The 15,380-nt window shown below is 41.5% G+C and overlaps 1 protein-coding gene across 2 annotated transcripts; it reads right to left on the reverse strand.

Annotated features, from left to right (window-relative positions):
* Positions 1-1,409: 1,409 nt before the first annotated feature.
* Positions 1,410-5,412, reverse strand: LOC112264426 (chromobox protein homolog 3). 2 transcript variants are annotated; one of them, XM_024441025.2, is made up of 5 exons: positions 5,262-5,412; positions 2,970-3,118; positions 2,590-2,758; positions 2,325-2,419; positions 1,410-2,038 (listed from the first exon to the last, which is right to left on the reverse strand). In XM_024441025.2, the coding sequence occupies exons 2-5, from the start codon at positions 3,110-3,112 to the stop codon at positions 1,912-1,914; spliced, it is 534 nt and encodes a 177-aa protein (XP_024296793.1). In that variant the 5' UTR covers positions 3,113-3,118; positions 5,262-5,412; the 3' UTR covers positions 1,410-1,911. The 2 variants fall into 2 exon arrangements, with proteins under 2 accessions (XP_024296793.1, XP_024296792.1); XM_024441024.2 differs by having other exon boundaries at positions 2,970-3,148; positions 5,262-5,405.
* Between the last annotated feature and the right edge of the window lie 9,968 nt (positions 5,413-15,380).

Below are 15,380 nucleotides of genomic sequence, written 5' to 3' on the forward strand. Positions count from 1 at the left end.
ACTTGTGAGATTCCACAACCAGTTGAATGGGGTAAGATATGAGGAACTTTCCCTGTTATATATTTCCCACTGGGCACAGACAATTCAACATAATTTCATTGAAAGAACGTTGATTCAACTTGTGTGCCCAGTGGGCGTTGTCCCTCTGAGTGATAAATTGTCTTGAGTATGACTGACCTATGACCCCTTAGGTAAGAGTAATGATCAAAGAGCAGTGTCACACAGCAAATATGCTGAACACACACAGGGACACAGAGGGGTTTTCTACAAAGCAGAATCAATGAGTTAGCCAGCTTTGATAAGCAACCAGGAATAATGATTGATTTTGTGGTCCATTTAAAAAGCCAAACTTATGATTTTTTTCTTAATTTAAATTAATTAGACCATGCCTATTTTAAGCTTCTTTCTACTAAATATTTATGTAAGTTAGCTGGTGAACACCTTGATCCTGTTTAGTGTCTCCTGGGGTATACTAAGTCTATACCCTGATATGACAAACGGTGAGGTCTGTCATTTTGGAGAAAAAAAAAAAGTTGCATGAAGGAAGCCCCAGTGTTGATGTTGCTTCGGAAGCTTTCTGTATTGTATCATTGAGGTCTAAAGTCAAATCTGTAGTATGGGACCCCTAACCACATCAGAACAGCACTGGCATGTCTGTGGGATTCTATCGTGCAGGACATTCCCTAATTTGGCTTTGAGAACCTACGACTTGGACTGAAGAGGCCAACTTCCAAGTCAGTGCATTCGATAATGTTCAATTACTCCAATGCATTGTATTACGCATATTTACGATGAGCCTGCTAAACATCCAATAAGAACCAAGAGTTACAGCGGGCCCATGTTTACATTTTTATTTTAATATTCATAGGTCAAAGAATGAGGTTCAAAGCATGATTCTAAATAGTCAATCAGAACACCATCACCAGTGTAACTGATGAGCAGTGAGAAATGTGCCTCAGTTCTATCTGGAAACAAAGTTGGGTGTCAAGTTCAGATGCTTAAATAAGAAAGCGGCACCAGTATGAGAACTTTGACCAAGCTAAGGAATGGGATTTAAAATGGTTATCCCAAATGGAGCAAGCTGCATGTATTTCAAATATAACAGCTTAACATTCCAGTGTGTATGGGTCATGTCAGAGTAAGCCAACAGTCTATCCACAAATCACCTCTAAGCCATACTTTCATGTCTTCTGTAATATTGCTTTTCAGACTTGGTGTTCCCATTGGAAATACACCAGTCAACACGTGATCACAATTTTCAAAATCAGCAGCTACTACTACTGGGTATAATTTCACCGTGCACATGTTGAGTCAGTAGGTCAAACAATGAATCTAGCAGAGTCTATGGGTGCATAAGTTACAACCAGTGTTGTCAGCGCTATGTAACAAACCTCAGCACAGGCAGAGGGGGTGGTAAAATGAAGCATATAAACCTTTATTGAACAGCTTTTTGAAAAAATATTTACAAAGTGAATATACAGCAAAAGACATACTGTTCAAGGGATTCAAGTATGCAACATGGGGGAGATGGAAAAAAGAAACTAGTTGAATGTGAGGGAGATGTCAAACTACATGGATTATACAAGATGTACATTTCCAACAGTAACTACATATCAGTTGAGGAACCAGTCCCTACCAGTACTGGATGAGGAATAGGTTCATTAAAAAGCGAACAATCACCCATCCATTTCTCCTCGCCGGTCTTATTCCCAGTAAATATCATCCTATCACTAAAAACGTGTACAAAAGCACAGACTTTCACCTGACTGCTCTGCACTAATACTATGGCTAAACATGCTGTAAATGACAACAAAAAAGTGGAGACATGAACAGTCCTGAGAGGCAGGAACAGGGACGGGGTCGAAGGTCTGGGGGGCCCACAAGGGACGTCAGTTGGTTGAGGAAGGGGTGCTATTGGGCCTCGTCCTCGGGACAGGAGTGCCAGGTCAGCCTCTCCTCGTAGAAGGAGATGACCACCTGAGGGCAGCGGGTGTTGGCCTCGCGGGCCGGGACCAGGTCTGCCTCATCGGAGTCTTTCCTGTAGAGTGGCGGAACAGTGGTTGGTGGTTATTAGTAGCTATTGAATACAATAATAAGACTCAACGATTTAGCAAGTAGCACTGTTCAGAATAAAGTTCAGGTGCACATCTAGAAAACTAAAATGTGGCGGTTACGAAGGCACACGTACAGTAATTTTAGGAGGCGAACAACATACCAGGGGAGATAAATTATGAGGAATGGCTCTTGGGCTGTGCAACCCTGAAAAGGGGTGATATGAGAGCAACAGCACAGGTGACGAGTTAATTTCACAATTTGAGACTCACCACTTCATCAAGAACATAAGTTCTCCACTGCTGTCTGTAGCACCAATTATCCTCTCTGGATCCAGGCTCCTGGCAAAGCCCCGCGGCTTGTCACTCTGAAACACATGGTACAGTCAATACAGCTCCCATGCAACCAGTCTAAACCACAACAAACTGATCAAATAACTATTGCACTTGCATACTAGCCTATACACAAAAAAGGACTACAAAAACAAAATCCTACAACACTGATTTTAAACAGAAATCCAGGTTAATTTGTACTCACCACATCCTTCTTCTTCTTGGCTTTGTTTCCCTCTGTCTCTGGCTCATCTGTTGAAGACTTCCTCTTGTTGGAGTCAGGATTCTCCACCACGGTCTTCTGTGCTTCCAAGAAAGCTGAGATCAGCTCTGGACAATCCAGGTTATCCTCTGGCTCCCAAGTGTTATCCGCTCTGAAAGGAAAGATACAGAAGTCGGTGGCTATTTCTTCTCCTGTGTATTTCAAAAGACTATCAGCATACTGTTGAGTAAAACATGGCTCTAGAAATGCAGCAAATTAAGACATTTCACAAGAGGTATATCTGTAACTAAAATGTCAGTCTTTGAAATTCAATTCAAATGCAGATTTCAACTAGCTAGGTTCTCCAGGATAAGTGCACTCACTCTGTAAATCCCTTCCACTTGAGGAAGAATTCCACCTTCCCGTTGACAATGCGTTGGTCCATCACCTTCTCCACAACATACTCCTCTGGCGGCTCTGCCTCCAATACCTCCTTCTTCCCTTTGCCATTCTGCTTTTTACCCATGTTAGGCTGCGAAACAAGAGGGGAGGAGGTTTTCATCTTTTTAAAGAGACGAATTTGGGTTTTAATAACATGACAATGCTTACACAGACTAGCAATACAATATTAATATCAGATTGTTTTTCAAGTGATACTTTGACACCCAACGTGCCATTCCCTTATAGGGGTTGACATCCTCCTGAGGAGGATGAGCTGGTCAATCAGCAGTCTACGTGCATACATATTTTTTGGCCCAGTATACAACCACACCATAGAGATCACAAGCTTGTAGTCCGAAAAACCAGCAGTAAGTTAGCATTTTCTACCCCTGGTTCATTGGTCATTCCTATGGGGGAAATGGATGAGTTTTGTCTATACCCCAAAAATGTGTTTTTTATTTAACCAGGCATGTCAGTTAAGAACAAATTCTTACTTACAATGACGGCCTACATGTAGACTGAGCCGTCGGAAAAAAAGACGAAAATGTGTACAGTCTTAATAAAATCATTTCAGCCACCATACAGGGCAGATCCAGCACCCATTATAGGCTGCCTAGGCTGTCTAGAGCTCGTCTGTTTTGCGCTTCATCAATCATGCCTAGCCTCACAGACCATGCTAACAAAATAACTTTTATAGCTAAATAAAACGGGAGCATAGGTTGTAATTTTAATTTCTGTAACTCTGGGCCAATTGTGCGCCGCACTATGGGACTCCCGATCACAGCTGGTTGTGATACAGCTTGGGATCGAACCCAGGTCTGTAGTGACACCTATCGAAATAGAACTACAACACTAGTTGCAAAATTTCTCATGGCACTACATCTAGTCCACGCATCTAGTGAGCGAAAACACAAGGATGGTATATTGTTTTGCTCCAGGCTGCAAACTCTTCAGTGGGAAGGTGCTTGTTTTATTGGTTACCAAACGATGTCTAGGAAACTTTGGGTCCGTCTTATAATGTAAGCTAAGCCTGTTAGGTAGAAGCCAAAAGGTTTACACCCCAAGGTGGTTTTATTTTCCATATCAGGTAATATGATATGTATAGTGTTACCATCCTTCTGTAATTATTCTTAACTAGCTAGCTAGCTATGATGAACATGTTTCTTTGCTGATAGGTGTTTGTTGCCAAGCAACAGATCATGCTCACATGCTAAAAGTGGAGGGGAATCGCTTATGGAAATAGACTAGGCAGATCTAGCGCCCTCTAGTCTAGGATTGTTGTGCATCCCCGGTGAACCGGCTCGTGCATAAAGAACCATCCATTCAAGGTGCAAGGCATTATTTCCCTCCTTAACCATTTAAAGGCGAGCCGTCGGGAAAAAAAAGACCTGAAAATGTGTACCGTCTTAATAAAATAATTTCAGCCACCATATAGGGCAGATCCAGCGCCCACTATAGGCTGCACGGAACTCGTGCGTTTTGCGCTTCATCAATCATGCCTATCCTCACACAGACAATGCTAACAAAATAACTTTTTTAGCTAAATAAAACGGGCGCATAGGTTGTCATTTTATTTTCTGTAACGTTACTGTTAGCTATATTGGCTTCTAGCCAACGTTAGATTCTGTAGATGTAACTAAACGTTTAGTTACGGATTTCGCTAGGCCCCCCCCCCCATCTAGAACCTATTTTTTCCAGGCCTAGGGGCTGGTCCAATGCTTGCATTGATTGTACATACAAGCGAAATAGTTCCTCAAAACGAACTACTCAATTGAACACAACTAAACTGTGTTACCGTTAGTTAACTATACATTGTGTGTTAGTTTGCTAGCAAAATAGAATTTGCCATCTTAGTTAGCAAACTTCCACGGCTTAGCTAGCTACCAGATATTAAGGTTGGCACAATGGCCGGTCAAATTGTGATTGCAAGGCCCAAAAGCTGCAAATTGAGTATCCCATTAACACTTATTTGATTAGGCAGTGAGAATCAGATATTCCGTTGATTAAAGGGCAGCTAGCTGACTATCAAGCGAAGTTATAGTTAAGCGTGCTAGTTAACTAGCTCGCGCAATGATATCCCTTTGTCAGCGTAGCTTTGGTAACATTAGCTAGTAAAGCTGTAACGTTAGTAACTAAATTGGCTACCGTGGCTAGACACAAATATGCATAACATCAATTATCAGTCTACACTACACCTTGCATAATAATTCGAAGTTGGATCTTGAGGGACTCACCTTGCAAATCAATAAAAAGCTGATGTAGAATGAACGACGGAAAGCGAGCACGCAACTTCGTTCTCTTCTCACCCGCGTGTGGTGCAGAATGTTGCTGCTGCGCGAGCGCCAAAAAAAAACCTCTGCCTTTTTCTACGGGTGCCGCTAGGGTAACTGTTAACTTAACTTCGTACTCTGGATGTTTCCAAAGAAATCATTGAATCCAGTCCCAAACAAGGGACTTAAAATACACATTCTGTAAGATTCCCAGTAATGAGAATTAATGGCATAGGCTTAGCTACCTCCCTTAGCCTTTGAAGAATATATACGAAGTGGTGAAATGATCAGAATTCAGAATAAACTTTATTCGCCAAGTAGGCTACATTTGCACATACTCCGAATTTTACTTTGTTGTAATATGATGATGCTAGTGATAGACAACATTTAGATACGGAAGACAGACAAGGGAGTTTGCATACATTATGCAAAAATTGGTAGAGTGAGCATATAACTATAATCGAATGAGCAGTTGATATACAAATATACAGTTGATATAGGGTGCATTATGAAAAAGTGGGCCATTATATCAACTGGGGACAGTTTAATCCTGAAGCGTTTATTTCATTGTCTGACAAGTACATATCGAAACTATTGTTATTGATGCCGCATTCAAATACAACTGGGAACTCGAAAATACGAGGTCAACTCATGACCTCGGTGATCTTCAGGTCTGATAATCAAAGCTCTAAAAAATAGTCCCATTTTCCGCGTTGAAATTTCGAGTTGGATGACTGTTCAAATCGATTTTTTCCCAATAGGAGCTCGTTTCCCCCACGAGTACCCAGTTGTTTTGAACGCAGCATAAGCCCTTGCAGAGAAACCACATGATCAAAATAATTTAATTGGTGTGACATCATAGAGGGGGGAAGAGCAAGCTTCAAACAGGGAGCTCACACCGCCAGACACTGTGCAAAATTGTGATGTAAATGTGTGCTTCTATGTACTGGTTCATCAAAATAAATAAACAAGTTGCCAATATTATGTTACAATTTTGTAATTCAGTCAGTTGTCCTGCATTACCAACCATAGCTAGCTAAAGTAGGACAGCATGGAGTAGCTAAAGTGGGACAATCTTTTATAGGATTTTCCAATGGAGGAAAGATATCCAGTTTACATTAGGGACCCCTGTACTTAGGTTAGGCAGGGCTCTGGTTCTTGTAATGCTGTTGTTTTGCTAATTTTTGGCACCAAGTAGAACTACAGCAGGTTGAATTCAGGAAAAGTGGGAAACTTTTTGCATTTCCATCTTCTGTAACCACTTAGGTAAAGTTTGTCGGTCCTGTTGTTTTTTTATAAAGAGCACCTATCAACGCATGTGAAGCTTGGTTATGTACAATATGCTGTAAGAGCTTTCGTCTCCAAACCACTGCGGTGTAAACATTTTTAGGGATTTGGCCATGTTTCAAGTGTGTGCAAATGGACAGAGTATACTGAAGAACGGTGTGTAGTAAAAGGATGACTGTGTTGCAATTGTGGTGGGGATCATAATCCCGAATTCCTGGAGTGTCCTGTAAGGAAGGGTGAAGGGGATGGAGGTGTCAAAAGTTAGAGGCCAATCGATACTCCTATGCAGAGGTAATTAAAATAGTTGAGAAACAGTGGAGGCTCCTCAGTGGAGGAAGGGGAGGACCATCCTACCCAGTGAATTATAAAAAATAAAATTGTGAAACTTACATTTTTTTTTAGCCTTTTAGATAAAACTATACTAAATATATTAACATCACCAAATAATTGAATGAAACACAATGTTTTGAAATGAAGGTCTACAGAAGCCTCAACAGCACTCTGTAGGGTAGCACAATGTTGTAGCCGGAGGACAGCTAGTTTCATCCTCCTCTGGGTACATTGACTTCAATACAAAACCTAGAAGGCTCATGGTTCTCACCCCCTTCCGTAGACATTACTGCATGATTGTAGCAGGTTTACTAACGCGTTAGTTCTAGTACCTACACTACCGTTCAAAAGTTTGGGGTCACTAGGAAATGTCCTTGTTTTTTTAAAGAAAAACACATTTTTTGTCCATTAAAATAACATCAAACTGATCAGAAATACAGTGTAGACATTGTTAATGTTGTAAATGACTATTGTAGCTGGAAACACATGTTCTGTTAGCTATTCCAAGTTTATAATTTTAAAAGGCTAATTGATCATTAGAAAACCCTTTTGCAATTATGTTAGCACAACTGAAAACGGTTGTTCTAATTAAAGAAGCAATAAAACTGGCCTTCTTTAGACTAGTTGAGTATCTGGAGCATTAGCATTGGTGGGGTTGATTACAGCCTCAAAATGTCCAGAAACAAAGAACTTTCTTCTGAAACTCGTCAGTCTATTCTTGTTCTGAGAAATTAAGACTATTCCATGCGAGAAATTGCCAAGAAACGGAAGATCTCATATAACGCTATGTACTACTCCTTCACAGAACAGCGCAAACAGTCTCTAACCAGAATAGAAAGAGGAGTGGGAGGCCTCGGTGCACAACTGAGCAAGAGGACAAGTACATTAGAGTGTCTAATTTGAGAAACAGACACCTCACAAGTCCTCTACTGGCAGCTTCATTAAATAGTACCCGCAAAACACCAGTCTCAACATCAACAGTGAAGATGCTGGCCTTCTAGGCAGAGTTGGAAGAAAAGAAAGACATATCTCAAACTGGCCAATAAAAATAAAGATTAAGATGGGCAAAAGAACACAGACACTGAACAAGTGTTATGGACAGACAAATCTCAGTTTAAGGTGTTTGGATCACAAAGAATAACATTCGGGGTGAAATGTCTTCACATTACCTCAACAAATTGACAACTAGCTTACAATGTAAGCTGTGTGTAGCGGTTAGCAGTAATGATATGAAGGTTTGGCTGGGAAAGTTTTTTTTGCTTGGCCACAGAGAGCTCATGTGTTGTGCACTGAAGTCCATAAGCGAAGGGAAAAGGTGAGAAAAGGACAGCGCGTAGATGCGACAAGTAATAATACAACAAGCAAAATATTCATGCTGTTGTTTGTATGTGGCTGCTATGAAAGTGAACCGTGTTTGCGTGCGATCAGGGGTATATTCATTCCACTGATTCTGTTGAAAAACATTTCTTAAACGAAAGCAAGCTGATCGAAACGGGGATAAACATACCTGAATTTGTCCAAAAGAAACTCTCGTTTGCAACTGTTGGACTAATGATTACACCCTAGATCAGCTAGATGCAGGCAAGTGTGTTCATGGCGGTATTGAATGTGTCACTCTCTGTCTGTCTGTCACCTTGATTAAAAAATTCTCTCGAACTGTGCACCTACGCTGTACATTTTCATTCATAGGCTAGGTTGTAGCAACCCCAGCTGAGTGAATGGAATATAAATGACAGTCATCCAATATGCTGTAATAAAAATAAGGCCATGTTCATAATTGTTTTTATCTTAAACGTCACCAACTGCCACTGGTATTAAGAATGGTCCACCACCTAAAGGACATCCAGCCAACTTGACACACCTTGTCGAGTCCATGCCCGACGAATTGAGGCTGTTCTGAGGGCAAAAGGACAGGGGTGCAATTCAATATTAGGAAGGTGTTCCTAATGTTTGGTTTACTCAGTGTATAACTAAATGCTGAGAGATGATCAGAGTGCAAATGCAGGATAGTGCTATTGATTTTTTTGTACAGTTCAAATGTCTTGACGTGGTGTGCAGCATAGAGTGCATGGTCCTTTAGTCTATATTGGCTAGATGGCTGCTAGGTGAGGGCCACAGCACAGGGAAAGAAACTGTTCAGTTGGTGGATGGTTTTGGCTATGATTTACCTGAACCGCATGCCACAGGAGAGTTTTTGTAAAAGGGAGTGATTGGGGTAGGATTTGGCGATAATTTTTTCTGCACACTTCCTTGCTCTGGAGTCATGCAGGACCTCGGTGGATGGCAAATGGCAGCCGATGTCCCTCCCTGCAGACCGGACATGTAACGCTCAAAGAGTGAATGGGTGTGGAGTCAGGCGCAGAGATCAGAGGATTCGGGAAAAACACGCTTTAATGTCCAACTGAAAATGTACAATGGGTAACGCCGAACACAGGCGCAATACACTCCACCCAAGTACACACTGGTATCTCACCGGACAGCGGAAAACCCACAATAATAAAGAACACCTCTTTACATAACAGTAACAAGCCCGCACAAACACAGGCGGGCTAACCAAACTTAAATAACCCCAACCCAAAAACCCCAACAAGGACAGGTGAAACTAATTAGACAAAACCAAACGAAAAGGGGAAAAATGGATCGGTGGCAGCTAGTAGACCGGCGACGACGACCACCGAGCGCCACCCGAACGGGAAGGGGAGCCACCTTCGGTGATATTCGTGATAGGACAATACATTGCAGCATGCCCTTGGAGTGTGGGCAGACCCAAACCAGACAGTGATTTGTTTTGGAAACCCTGATGGGGGTCCGGGGGCATGCATCCCGGAAAAATAATGAGATTTGAACAATGTAACTGTCTTACCTTATCGTAAATCAAATAATCTATGAATTACTACATTGTTTGTTTTTATCCTATAAGTCACAGCCGCACCAAAGGATGCTAAAACAAATGTTCCCTTATGGCGTATATTTCATTGCAAGGTTGTGGTTCTCCTGATCATGTTTTATACCTAAATAGTGATGTGTTGGCTAAGGTTTCAGAAAGTATCTCAATTACTAAGCAAACCCTTGAAGTCATAGTTCTTCTAACAGAGATGTAGAAAATGTCATTTGATTTGTCATTCTGATTTTACAACAAACTCCGATCACTCAGTTTCTCTTATCACTCAATTTAATTCTAAAGATTTAATATGGACCTGCTCCAATAGAGAAGCCGGTGTGGATATTCAGTGTGGATTCCAGGTTGTTCTTGAAAGGTGGGATAAGTCTTGAGAGGTGGGATAAACGTACAGTAGATAGGATTCCACATAGAAGTGTTCAACCTAAAGACCTACCGGAGACCAAACACAGGCAACTTAATAATTGTTTTCATTTAATTTATTTTCTTAGGAAAGAATCATGTCACCAAGAACATCATTAGTGCTCTTAGAAAAATGAAATTTAAATCGCATCAGTTTCATATCCTTCCCCATACAGCTTTTAACACAATCAATCCCAGTTGAGCAACAACTAAACTCAGCAAAAAAAGAAATGTCCCATTTTCAGGACCGTCATTCAAAGATAATTTGTAAAAATACAAATAACTTCACATAGCGTAATTGTAAAGGGTTTAAACACTGTTTCCCATGCTTGTTCAATGAACTATAAACAATTAATGAACATGCACCTGTGGAAAGGGTCGTTAAGACACTAACAGTTTACAGACGGTAGGCAATTAAGGTCACAGTTATGAAAACTTAGGACACCAAAGAGGCCTTTCTACTGACTCTGAAAAACACCAAAAGAAAGATGCCCAGGGTCCCTGCTCATCTGCGTGAAAGTGCCTTAGGCATGCTGCAAGGAGGCATGAGAACTGCAGATGTGGCCAGGGACATAAATTGCAATGTCCGTACTGTGAGATGCCTAAGACGGCGCTACAGGGAGACAGAACGGACAGCTGACCGTCCTCGCAGTGGCAGACCACGTGTAACAACACCTGCACAGGTTCGGTATATCCGAACATCACACCTGCGTGACAGGTACAGGATGGCAACAACAACTGCTCGAGATACACCAGGAAACCACAATCCCTCCATCAGTGCTCAGACTGTCCGCAATAAGCTGAGAGAGGTTGGACTGAGGGCTTGTAGGCCTGTTGTAAGTCAGGTCCTCAGCAGACATCACCGGCAACAACGTCACCTATGGACACAAACCCACAGTTGCTGGACCAGACAGGACTGGCAAAAAGTGCTCTTCACTGACGAGTTGCGGTTTTATCTCACCAGGGGTGATGGTCGGATTCGTGTTTATCGTCGAAGGAATGAGCATTACACCGAGGCCTGTACTTGAGAGCGGGAGGGCCCGTCATGGTCTGGGGCGGTGTGTCACAGCATCATCGGACTGAGCTTGTTGTCATTACAGGCAATCTCAACGCTGTGCGTTAAAGGGAAGACATCCTCCTCCCTCATGTGGAATCCTTCCTGCAGGCTCATCCTGACATGACCCTCCAGCATGACAATGCCACCAGCCATACTGCTCATTCTGTGCGTGATTTCCTGCAAGACAGGAATGTCAGTGTTCTGCCATGGCCAGTGAAGAACTGGCATCTAAATCCCATTGAGCACATCTGGGACCTGTTGGATTGGAGTGAGGGCTAGGGCCATTCCCCCCAGAAATGTCTGGGAACTTGCAGGCGTCCTGGTGGAAGAGGGAGGTTAACATCTCCCAGCAAGAACTGGCAAATCTGGTGCAGTCCATGAGGAGATGCACTGCAGTATTTATTGCAGCTGGTGGCCACACCAGATACTGACTGTTACTTTTGATTTTGACCCCCCCCCCTTTGATCAGGGACACATTATTCAATTTCTGTTAGTCACATGTCTGTGGAACTTGTTCAGTTTATGTCTCAGTTGTTGAATCTTGTTATGCTCATACAAATATTTACATGTTAAGTTTGCTGAAAATAAACGCAGTTGACAGTGAGGGACGTTTCTTTTTTTGCTGAGTTTATATATTTTTTATATACACACACACACTGTCAAAAATGTCACAACATCTACTCATTCATGGGTTTTCCTTTATTGTTACTATTTTCTACATTGTAGAATAATAGTGAAGACATAAACTATGAAATAACACCTATGAAATCATGTAGTAACCAAAAGTGTTATGCAATTCAAAATATATTTTATATTTGAGATTCTTCAAAGAGCCACCCTTTGCCTTGATGACAGCTCTGCACACTCTTGGCATTCTCTCAACCAGCTTCACCTGGAATGCTTTCCAAAAGTCTTGGATATCCCACATATATGCTGAGCACTTGTTGGCTGCTTTTCCTTCACTCTGTGGTCCGACTCATTACAAATGATCTCAATTTGGTTGAGGTCGGGGGATTTTGGAGGCCAGGTCATCTGATGCAGCACTCCATCACTCTCCTTCTTGGTAAAATAGCCCATAAAAAACCTGGTGGTATGTTGGGTCATTGTCCTGATGAAAAACAAATGATAGTCTTACCATGCCCAAACCAGATAGGATGGCGTATCGCTGAAGAATGCTGTGGTAGCCATGTTGGTTAAGTGTGCCTTGAATTCTAAATGAAACACTGACTGTGTCAATAGCAAAGCACCTCTCCTCCATGCTTTATGGTGGGAAATAAACATGCAGGGGATCATCCGTTCACCCACACCGCATCTCACAAAGACACAACGGTTGTAACCAAAAATCTCCAAAGGACAAATTTCCACAGGTCTAATGTCAATTGCTGGCGTTTCTTGGTCCAAGCAAGTCTTCTTATTGGTGCCATTTAGTAGTGGTTTCTTTGCAGCAATTTGACAATGAAGGCCTGATTCACAATCTCTGAACAGTTGATGTTGAGATGTGTCTGTTACTTGAACTCTGTGAAGAATTTATTTGGGCTGCAATTTCTGAGGCTGGCATCTCTAATGAACTTATCCTCTGCAGCAGAGTTAACTCTGGGTCTTCCATTCCTGTGGCGGTCCTCATGAGAGCTAATTTAACTATAGCGCTTGATGGTTCTTGAAATGTTATGTATTGACTGACCTTCATGTCTTAAAGTAATGATGAACTGTCGTTTCTCTTTGCTTATTTGAGCTGTTCTTGCCATAACATGGACTTGGTCTTTTCCCAAATAGGGCTATCTTCTGTATACCCATCCTACCTTGTCACAATACAATTGATTGGCTCAAACCCATTAAGGAAAGAAATTCCACAAATGAACTTTTAACAAGGTATACCTCATGAAGCTGGTTGAGAGAATACCAAGAGTGTACACAGATGTCATCAAGTCAAAGGGCGGCAATTTGAAGAATCTCTAATATAAAATATATTTAGATTTTTTTGACACTTTTGGTTACTACATGATTCCATATGTTTTATTTCATAGTTTGTCTTCACTATTATTCTACAATGTAGAAAATAGTACAAATAAATTAAAACCCTTGAATGAGTAGGTGTTCTAAAACTTCTGACCGGTTGTGTGTGTGTGTATATATATATATATATATGCACCTGCTCGTTGAACATCTCATTCCAACACCATGGGCATTAATATGGCTTTGGTCCCCCCTTGGCTGCTATAACAGCCTCTACTCTTCTGGGAAGGCTTTCCACTAGATGTTGGAACATTGCTGCAGGGACTTGCTTCCATTCAGCCACAAGAGGATTAGTGAGGTTGGGTACTGATGTTGGACGATAAGGCCTGGCTCCCAGTCGGCATTCCAATTCATCCCAAAGGGGTTGCGATCAGGGCTCTGCGCAGGCCAGTCAAGTTCTTCCACACCAATCTCAACAAACCATTTCTGCATGGAACTCACTTTGTGCACGAGGGCATTGTCATGCTGAAACAGGAAAGGACCCTTCCCCAAACTGTTCCCACAAAGTTGGAAGCACAGAATCGTCTATAATTATTACTCCTCCTCCACCAAACTTTCCAGTTGGCACTATGCATTTGGGAAGGTAGCGTTTGACAGGCATCCACCAAAACCTGATTTGTCCGTTAGACTGCCAGATGGTGAAGCATGATTCATCAGTCCAAAGAACGTGTTCCCATTGCTCCAATGGCAGCAAGCTTTACACCACTCCAGCCAACTCTTGGCATTGCACATGGTGATTTTAGGCTTGGGTGCAGGTTTACACGATTCACCGGTCCTGTTCTGTGAGCTTGTGTGGCCTACCACTTCCCGGCTGAGTCGTTGTTACTCCTAGACGTTTACACTTCACAATAACAGCACTTACAGTTGACCGGGGCAGTTCTAGCAGGGCAGAAAGGTGACATCCTATGACAGTGCCATGTTGAAATTCACTGAGCTCTTTAGTAAGGCCATTCTACTGTAAATGTTTGACTATGGAGATTGCATGGCTGTGTGCTCGATTTTATCCACCTGTCAGCAACGGGTACAGCTGAAATAGCTGAATCCACTAATTTGAAGGGGTGTCCACATACTGTTGTATATATAGTGTATATTTTATGGTCAAACAAATTAAGGATTTGTAAAAATTCATTCAGCCTCATTTACTCCCACACAGCAAAAAAACAACAACATAGAAGTGACTAAGAAAAAAATAAATAGAAAATGAAAAATATAAAACTGTTCAGTGTATCTTTAGAATCTGATTGGTTTTGTCCATGGCAAAACTAATTTCTGAGGTGTAAAGAACATTTTCAAAATTCATCTAAATAAAAGGACAACTGAATAGGTGCTTTCAAATGCTTGAAGTAAGTACTATAGCCTACCTCGGTCTGTTTCTTGTAGAACTCTGTACAGCGTTTTTTCCTGTTTTATCTTCCACTACACTTTTCTTCAATCTCTCAAAGTAATTCTCAAATAATATAAACATACATACAAGCATACTATACTTCTGAACACAAAAGCAGGTGAATGCATTGCTTCACTAAGTGGATGAGGGTTACATCAGTTATCATGATCAACATTGACCTACTACAGTGAAGCATTTGCAGTGACTTGGATGCATTTGTGTTCCTCAACCAACCCTCTCCCCATGCAATAAAAAAATGGTCTCTCCTACAATCTGCCCAAACCATCCATATACATCTGCTGTAGTTGAGGTAGAATGAAAACCATTAGAGTCAAAGCCCTGCTTCATAATATCAGAGGAGAAAAGCATACAGCGCTTCAAAAAAATTGTTATTTAGATTTGTTTTTTTAAACATACAAAAATTGATCACACATAAAGCAATAGCCATGTGTTTCACCAATACACAACTATCAAAACATGATTCCAAATTAAAATAAGGCCTTTCAAATGACATGTCTAACATATCGGCAGTTAGATTGAGTTTAGAAACATTTCAATTTAAACTCCAGAACTAAGGTCTATGAGGGAACATAGGTCAGAATCTTTGAAATCTTTATCAATAGATACCGAGTTGAAGTTAAAGGGGTACTTCAGGATTTTGGCAATGAAGCCTTTTATCTACTTCCCCAGTCGGATGAACTTGTGGATAGC

This window comes from Oncorhynchus tshawytscha, linkage group LG13 (genome assembly GCF_018296145.1).
Source record: "Oncorhynchus tshawytscha isolate Ot180627B linkage group LG13, Otsh_v2.0, whole genome shotgun sequence".
Classification (NCBI taxonomy): domain Eukaryota; kingdom Metazoa; phylum Chordata; class Actinopteri; order Salmoniformes; family Salmonidae; genus Oncorhynchus; species Oncorhynchus tshawytscha.